This window comes from Scatophagus argus, chromosome 12 (genome assembly GCF_020382885.2).
Source record: "Scatophagus argus isolate fScaArg1 chromosome 12, fScaArg1.pri, whole genome shotgun sequence".
NCBI lineage: Eukaryota > Metazoa > Chordata > Actinopteri > Scatophagidae > Scatophagus > Scatophagus argus.
In genome coordinates this window covers 16,753,824-16,762,764 of record NC_058504.1, presented here as the reverse complement: position 1 = coordinate 16,762,764, position 8,941 = coordinate 16,753,824, and the positions used below count along the sequence as shown (strand labels likewise).

Below are 8,941 nucleotides of genomic sequence, written 5' to 3'. Positions count from 1 at the left end.
GTTGGAGCTGGAGTCCAATTCCTGCTCTAAGCCAATTTCATTGATGGTCTAAATATAGCCTGGGTTTTAAAAAGTTTTTCCAGCACACTGGGCCAGGCCTTCCCATGAAAAGGATTTTATGAAAATAAATGAAATGTTATGATAAACAGATTTCAAAGTCACAAGTCTATGAAATTCGGCCGACCACAATCAGATGCCTGTTTGTCTGTCTCTCCCTGTGTCTCTTTAACTCACTCACTCACACACACACAGACACTAATGTTGCCAGTTCATTTCCCCATGTTCGTATTTGTTTCAGGGTCAACTCAATCACATGCAGACAATAACCCATCTTATTGTTCCTCATTATTCTGCCACCCTATGATGGAGGTTGAAGTTTGTTTCCAGTGTGAACACATTATACACACACATATATATATATATATATATATATATATATATATATATCTTTTACATACATGTGATAAGAAAATCACCTGCCGTGGCTTTGAGAGTTTAAATGTCATTTCTATGTTTCCCAAGGGTTTCCTCCAGAGCCTGCTGGTTAGTTGAAAAGAAAATTCTGCATTGTCTTTTGTCATGAAGGCATTTGATTGTATGTGTTGGGTCAAGTGTTGCCTAGATGTTAAGCAATTGGATGTTGGTTTTCTTATGGTGAGGTTTCTCTGGTGCTTTGCTGTAATTAAGGAGCGTAAGGAACAATTAGTATCAGTGGGCCCTCTAGAGGCTTGGAGCTCAAGTGCATTTGCCCACTCTGCACCCAGATAGTGATTTCCTGCCATTGGTACCACTTCCTGTCCACCAGTACTGCCGAGGCACAGTGAGTGATACAGCAACGTGTTGGCTTCCATCACACTGCCAGCTCCTATAGGGGCATTTTACCTGAGAGTAGTTAACACCATTAGGTCACTGGAAACATTTTGAAGACAGACACATTATGTTCCTGCAGCAGGCTCAGTTTGCTTGCAGTTATTGCACATGGCATCCTCAAGTGTTGCTCTTGAAAAAGATTCCTCTAACGTCTCCAAATGTGCAACCCTGCCAATGTTGGTCCTCTATTCTTAGATTACTCTCTGTAGTAGCGGTTAGCCGACCTCATTGTCACAGACTAATGGGCATTGTGTAACAGACCACTTCATATTCACTTTCCCATAAAAAAGTTAGTCGCTGGCACTCTGTTTGTAGGGACTTTCAGCTTGAGGATGCAGTTTCTGTGAAGTCACTTTCTGTGAAGTTAATGACCACAGACACGTTTGAGGCTGATATTAACTTAATTACCATTAATTAATGACTCAGTAGGTTATAGACTTACAAGCTAAGCCTATTTTATGTAGAGACCAGGGGGCATCATATGCTTCATTTTTCTCAGGTTTGTTGGCAGGCTTGGTATTTCTTGATCCCTGAACTGCTCTCACACTTAGCCTTGTAGCCTAAATAAGTGCTCCAGTTTTATTGCAAAAACTTTCTACTTAGGTTTTCACTGCTGCAACAAGCAGGGACTCTAAGTTACCTTGCGATATCATACATATGAGCTGTGGAAATAGTAAGCCTGTTCTGTGATATTTTAGGTCTTTACTTGGTATTATATGATTGACTTTTGCAGATTTGGTTTGTGAATCCCAGCGCTGTCAACTTACTCATGCATATTGCTTTATGGCGCCAGTTTTATTGCAAAAAGGGGACTTTCACTGGACACTCCCCTAAACCCTTGGTCGTGGATGTCTGCGTCTCTGATTGGTTGTGACGCCCCAACCGACAACACCTGCTTAACTCCTTCATCCAAATTGACACCCGGGGCTCTGAGAAATATAGGCAGCATCTCTTCCAGCTCATGCATTCAGTCCCACAGCTGCCCCATAAGACACTAAGCCGCAACTGCGCTGATCCAAGGTGAATCCTCACACACATACACATACACACACACACGCACACACACACATATTCGCGCACTGCCGGGGATCCTTGCTGGGAATCGAAGCACACCGTTGGAAACGCAATGTTGGTCAAACTGGCCGTGGCGCTGCTGGTTTTGTCAGTGTTGGAGCAAGTAGTGGGATCGGATAATACTGATGTTCATGACAGCCCCCCGGAGAAGCCTGCGAGCCAGAAAGGACGCCTCTCCCTGCAGAATACAGGTAAGCAATGAGTGTCAGTGGGGATGAAAATGTGGAGGTTTCTTGGCCATGCATCCGCGCGGGTTTTGTCCATACCCGTTTGTCTGTGGTTGCAAATTAAACCATGCTGGGGACCCGTCCGCAAGGCGCAGTTTTTAACTTAAATCCCGGCACTACGGTGACCTTTTTCGATTACTCAGAAAGACGATATCTTGAAAATACTCTCAGACAGAAATTCAATATGTTAGTAAACTATTAATAGAATTGCACAAGGTAATAGGTAATGTATACGGCAGCGCATCTAGGTGTGCGTGCGCGCTGGTGTACGTGTTATAGATCACAGTTTCGGTGGTTTTCTGGAAGAAATCTGGCTTTTGCATGTGCTCTCTCTTGCAGTGACTATTGAATGGTGTGTTCACGCAGGTTAGTAGAGCAGTAATGATTGTAGTAGTGTGGTGGCTGTTCACCGGCGTAGTTAAGTTTATTTAGTGAACCAATCATCTGGGGAAATTCTGAAATCCCACAAAAGACAAGTGTGATTTGCCTTATTAACACAGTGCACTGACACCGCATTGGACTGCTGCATTTTCCCAGAAACGTGTTGTTCGTATTGGCAGATTGACTCACTCACAGCATGACTTGCGACACACCATGTGAGCCCATATGTGCGTCAAAATATGACGGCTTAACTGTTAACGTGCCTCAGAGTTGAGAAAATAGGGACAAACTCAATTCATAGCAGAGACCCTGCTAACACTACTGTGTAATTCAATGCACGTTGCGGCCAAGCTCGTACGATCCAAGCACATTCCCGCGATGCCAAAACAAGCACTGCTGACAGCGGCTCACTTTTCCTGCACACTAAAGTTCAACTCTTGACTACAAACCCTACCCCATCCCCCCCACACACACACACACACACATTAATGCCCCCCAATAGAGGCCCCCTTGTTGACAATCGTGATTTGTAATAAGTCTTTTGCTGCGGAGGAATAAAAGGTCTTCTTCACGCAACTGGTGCGCACTTCCGGCTGAAGGAAAATGCCCTTACGCGCATCAGTTATTTGCTCCAAGACAAATCACGTTAGTAATTATGTTTCTCTAAGTCAGCGAATTGGGTCTTTCACAGCCAAAGTAAAACATGATGTGGCCCCTTGACTCCCAACCTAACCGGCAATTTGCCATGTTAACTTAAGAATGAAACACTCCCTACGATGTCACATCGGGTAAGCAGACGTCCCTGTGATAAGCTCCCTGTTGGTCAGATGTGTCAGAATACATGCTCTTAGACAGGGATTTGGCGTAAAAAGAGAGACCTTCACTTTCTCATGGTCATTTCTGTCCTTGTGTCATCTCTTTCATTCATGTCTTCCATGGCTCCGATAAAGAGAAAAGCGCACAGCCTCTGATATTATGTGCTCACATGACATAAACTTACATATTTCCAGAGATTTTGGCTGTATTGCTGCTGTTGCACCTCACATGTAGCTAATGATGCACCTTTTTGATACTACTGATTTCAGTATGTATTCTCAGGTCATCTTTGAATGCTGTAGTCCTAATCAGAAACTTGTTGATGCACAGTTAATTGACAGACATCAGAAATGCATTTGTGTTTCATCCACAAGTAGTCAAGGCCGTACAGTATCTGCAATGCACCATCCCATCTCAATGCTAGGCAGTGCAGATGGATTGTGGTGCAGAGTGACACAGTAATATATGTTCCCAAGTGTTCCTCTGCAGGAACCCCTCATCTTTGGAAATTAGACCACCCCATCGTAACACATCCCCTTTTATTCTCTCAGACTCCAGGTCAGGAAGACACAAACAACCGCCAGTGTCTGTGGCAATAATGACACACCACAACAGCTTTGTGATTTGCACAGCAATCTGTGCCGAAGAGGAGTTGCGCCTTCAAGCCGTCCGGTCCTCGATGCCAGCGTGCCTGTAATAATCTGCCGCTGTCTCTGCTGTGAACAGATGATAAGGTCCCTCCCCTAACCTGTTCTCTCTTTCCAGCTGAGATCCAGCACTGCCTGGTGAGTGCAGGGGATGTCGGCTGTGGTGTGTTTGAGTGCTTTGAGAATAACTCCTGCGAGATACGAGGGCTACAGGAAATCTGCATGACGTTCCTGCACAACGCTGGCAAATTTGACTCTCAGGTACTAAACTAGTCTGTCTGTGTGTCTGCAAAATGGTATAACCTGAGGCAACATTCCTTTTCTTTCTCACTGGTTCAGCGCTCCATCCTAGTCATTCATTAACAAATGTAACTTGTGCTGTTTTTGTCTACATAAAATAAATCAGTTTTTTATAAAATTGCCATCATACATGCACACATCTCGTTATCTCTTTTCCTCTCTTGGGAACTTCCCTCTCTGTGGATCAGTGCATGTACAGTTTAGGATCAGGGGTGATGAGCCAGTTGGCCAGAAGCCCAGTTAGCTCCCTTTTCATACATAGTGGAGGCTGAAACCCTTGCCAAAGCAGCCCTGACTGGGGTCTTAATATGTTTATAGGGTCACATGCTAGGAACTTACATCTTTGGAAGACAAATACAGATGATTACAGCAGAAGAATAACACAATTTACTGCTATGCATGCAGGATTTCATTACCCCCTTGTGTGTTAGAAGCATATAGTTACACGTTCATGCAATGTTTGCTCTGATGCAATCACACTTTAACTCCAGTACCACCAAAACAGGTGCACACAAAATACCAAAATGTATTATGTGTAAGGACTACACAAGTCAACAGTACACGTAAATATGGCCAAGTTGCTTGGGCAAATTGGGCACATTTGCCCAAGTTTCCTTTGGCTGGTGTGTAAACTCTCAACTTTCATCAAGTTCAAGGGACTTTGTGGTTATAATTCACTCAAAAGTTGCATCTGTGTTCACATAGGGGAAGTCCTTCATCAAGGACGCTCTGAAATGTATGGCACATGGGCTGCGGCACAAGTTCAGCTGTATCAGCAGAAAGTGTGTGTCCATTAAAGAGATGGTGTTCCAGCTCCAGAGAGAGTGCTATATCAAACACAACCTGTGCTCGGCCGCGAAGGAGAATGTGGCCGTTATGGTGGAAATGATCCATTTCCAAGATCTCTTCCCCAAAGGGTAAGTGGTTGGTCTGAGGAGCACGTTGACCTGCTCTTTTATCTCTTTGTTCACCTTCCCTGGATTCTTCTCAGTTTAAACCTTTTCTGTTCTTTAACCATCCCACTTACCTCTGTCATTTCCTAGACCAAGATGTATCTTAGTTCCAAATGTTAAATCAAAAGCTTCATGTGAGTTATCTATCTGTTCAGTCCATATGTGGAGCTGGTGAATATTCTTCTGAGCTGCGGAGAGGAGGTGAAGGAGGCGTTGACACGGAGTGTCCGGCTGCAGTGCGAGCAGAATTGGGGGGCTCTGTGCGACAGCCTGAGCCTCTGCTCCTCCCTCACCCCGTCTCCTGCCGGCGCCACCACCGAACATCACCGCCGCAACTTACCCTCCCACCCTGAACCAGAGCACCCACGTCCACCACGGCAAGGCGAGAAGGAAAAACCTGCTAAGGCAGGCTTCAACACTCACCCACGCAACCGCAGTCAGGGACTTCGTCGCCAGAGTCCAGAGGCCGGACTGGTGGCTGAGCAGGAAGACCCCGAGGCCACCGACATCCGAAGGTGAAAGTGCAGGAGTCTGTCCTGACCTTTGACCTCCTACAACATTTGAAAAACCACACTTGCAGACTTATGCACACCTCCACACACACACACACACATACACACGCACGCACTTACACACAAACTTCTCTACACACACACGCAAATTTCCAGACAGACTGAGCAGAAGGAAACAAGACCCAATTTTTCCTGTCCTTATTCCACCCTCTCCAGTCATTCCAGCAGTCCCACATGGTAACCTGCAGGGTAAATGTGGTGTAGGTTGTACTGTTATGCCAGACTGTAGGCCGTGATTTTTTTTTTAAATGGAATAATAATTGTTTATTATCATTATTATTTCATCTGTTAGGACTATTTTGGCTCTAATATAGCATTTCTCAAATCATACTTACTGTAAGATTTGATTATATTTGTATTATTTATTTTATTCTTTATGCAATGTTGAAATATCAAAATGTACATAGAAATATAATTATCTATATTTATATAAACATGTATAAATATAGTTACAATATGCAATACTGATATACTATAGATGACACAGTATGCGGTGTGCTGTCTCTTGTGCTCTTCACAGTATTGCACCCATCACATATTGGTCTGTAGATATGTAACATATGCCATTTGTTGTTTCAGAGCAGGAATGTGTATTATAATTAGAGATACTTGATGACTAAATACAAATTGTACAGATTTCAAGTCCAGTTCTGGCACATATGAATTGTAGTGCATGATGGTCACAAAGCCGACAAACGTGTGCGTTCTTAAAGTGAAAATCCATTTTAAAGAGGATGCAAATGTCCTACTATGAACATGAATGGATGTATTGACAGGTCTCTCACAAAGCTAGAAATAAGAGAACCCAGATAATGAGAAGGAGACAAGCAGGTTCATAGACTCTTTTTGTTTCATAGTGCAACTCTGACATGTACGATATCCTGTTTAGATACAGGAAAATGCCACATCTCGCTCATTCATCATTAAAGGAGCCTCAGAAACTGTGTCTCAGTGACATCACAGATTAATGACACGTGAAGTTTCAGGGGACATTATTGCTCTTGTTCACAAATAATAACTGAACAGTCAAATGGTCTACATTCTCTTTGAGTTTCTTTTCCATTCAAATGTGAGCTGTCAGTGAACTGCAACAAAAAGAGGAGGCTCTGTCAAGTTCTGATGCTAAGTCCTCTCCAATGTAAAATCACACACATCAAGGTGCCTAAACTTGTTACTGTCCCCAGTGACCGTTTCTCTGTGATTTAAGTGAATCGATAATACTGTGTCAAGGGGAGATTTAAGTGTTGAGCTATTTTACGATGATGCTGAGCCACAAAAGTCTTAGATTTTGCATTTCAGTTGAATGTCAATTTGTTCTGGCTCCCTCTAATCAGGAACTGCCCCCTAATCAGACGTTACTGTAAAGGATATTTCATTTGAGCAACCCTGGTTACTTAACTAACTGCATCAAGTCCTGCATCCCCACATGCTCCTTTGGACCAGATTGAGCCCCTTTTTTTAGAAGAGCAACGTTACCCTTTTGTGGTGTCCCAGTGGGCAGGAAAAAGGCTTGACAGAAACCTTCCAGATCTCTGGCCCTACTAAATTAGACCTTAGTCCTCTCTGGTCTCTTACCTAGGTCAGGAAAGAAAATGAAGGCCTGTTATTCTACCCGTTAGAGCCGCAGGCAACGCAACAAGGACCCAGGAACTGGGTTAAGTCCACACACGGGGGCTCTGGTAGGGTGCTGTTATTCTAAATGTTATATTTACCAAGGCCACCAGAGAATTCCTCTGGGCCACAGCCAAGAGCCAGCAACACAGAAAGGCAGAGAGGAGTGGAGAGACTGAGAAGGAGAGAGACATGCTCAACCTTTTTTTTTTAATGTGATGATTCACTCTGTCTTCACTTCTCCTCGTACTCTCCTTCTCTTCCTCTGTTAGGTTACAGACACAGACTTTTGACCATTTCAGGTCAGTCACATGCTTTAGCTGTGCAAGAGCAGTTTCTGAGCACGGTACACCACATGCTGGGGGGCTATTGGTGAAAAATAAAATACAACATGCTCAGATTTTGTGGCTCAGTTGAGGGTTTGTATAAACTCTTAACACCCCCCCCCCCCCCAATTGTAAGGTAATGATGCTTTTCTTCCTAGTCTTTAAGTTTTCGGCACTATAATAATCTCCAAGGGTTTCAAGCACCAGTGAGCTTTTCAGACTTTTCTTTTTTAATTCTGTTGTGGAAGTTGGGATTCCTGTGACATCCCAGCATGAGACATAAGCTAATCCTATTGAGAATGTACTGTATGTGTGTAAAGTGACAATCTGTTTCAGCTCTCCGTTATTAGGTTTGATATGGCTTTTTGTAATAATGCAGTGGCTTGAATTGCTGTTCTTTATGTGTTCAGAGGAAAATAAAACTAACCACATTTCCTGTATTGTAAGCGCCCCATCACCACATCATGTATTTTCCTCTGTTAAGCACAATGACTCTGCTTTCACTGTTGAAAATACAGAACATGGTCTAGAAGTTTGTAACTCACCTGTAAGACATTGGGAATTATCCTATAAGTATCTTTGGACTCATGAAGTCATATGTATCTTGTTATCATTAAAATATGTTTGTCTGTATTTTGTACATATTGCTTCTGTCAATATAGTTTTTATTTATATTGAAGTGGCATAAAGTGATGGGATAAATAGCATGACAAACAGAATTTTATGACACAAACAAAGAATTCACACAAGAGGACAATACTTTGAGTGACTTTGAGCGGGCTAGCAGAGAAGGCCCCGCCGTCTCAGGTATACACACAAGTCAAAAGACACCCTATTCTCGTCTGACTTGCCTCCTCCTTTCTGACAGTGAAGTACGGCCTGTGTTTAAAATTTCAAGGACTGGAAATATCCTCCCTATTGAAAGACCTAAACATTTACGTCAGCAGCTCTGGATTGTGTGCAATGCTTGGGGTGTTTTCAGGGTGTCAGTTTTTATGAGGTGTCCCATCAGTGTACACCACCTCACAAAACACTTAGACAGTGCTCTGATTTGAAATGTAGACTTCCAACTGTTATTTTGGAGCTTGAAGTCATTCTAGAGTCAGGTTAAATGTACTGAGGTACATTTGCACTAGCCATATATGGGAATTTAACACATAAGTC

General features: G+C 43.2%; 1 protein-coding gene across 1 annotated transcript; it reads left to right on the top strand.

The window, feature by feature from the left end:
• The first annotated feature begins 1,328 nt into the window (after window positions 1-1,328).
• Window positions 1,329-8,410, top strand: stc2a (stanniocalcin 2a). Its single transcript, XM_046406936.1, has 4 exons — window positions 1,329-2,135; window positions 4,134-4,276; window positions 5,021-5,232; window positions 5,424-8,410. Exons 1-4 carry the CDS (start codon window positions 1,997-1,999, stop codon window positions 5,785-5,787), a joined length of 858 nt encoding a protein of 285 aa, XP_046262892.1. The 5' UTR covers window positions 1,329-1,996; the 3' UTR covers window positions 5,788-8,410.
• Window positions 8,411-8,941: the final 531 nt, after the last annotated feature.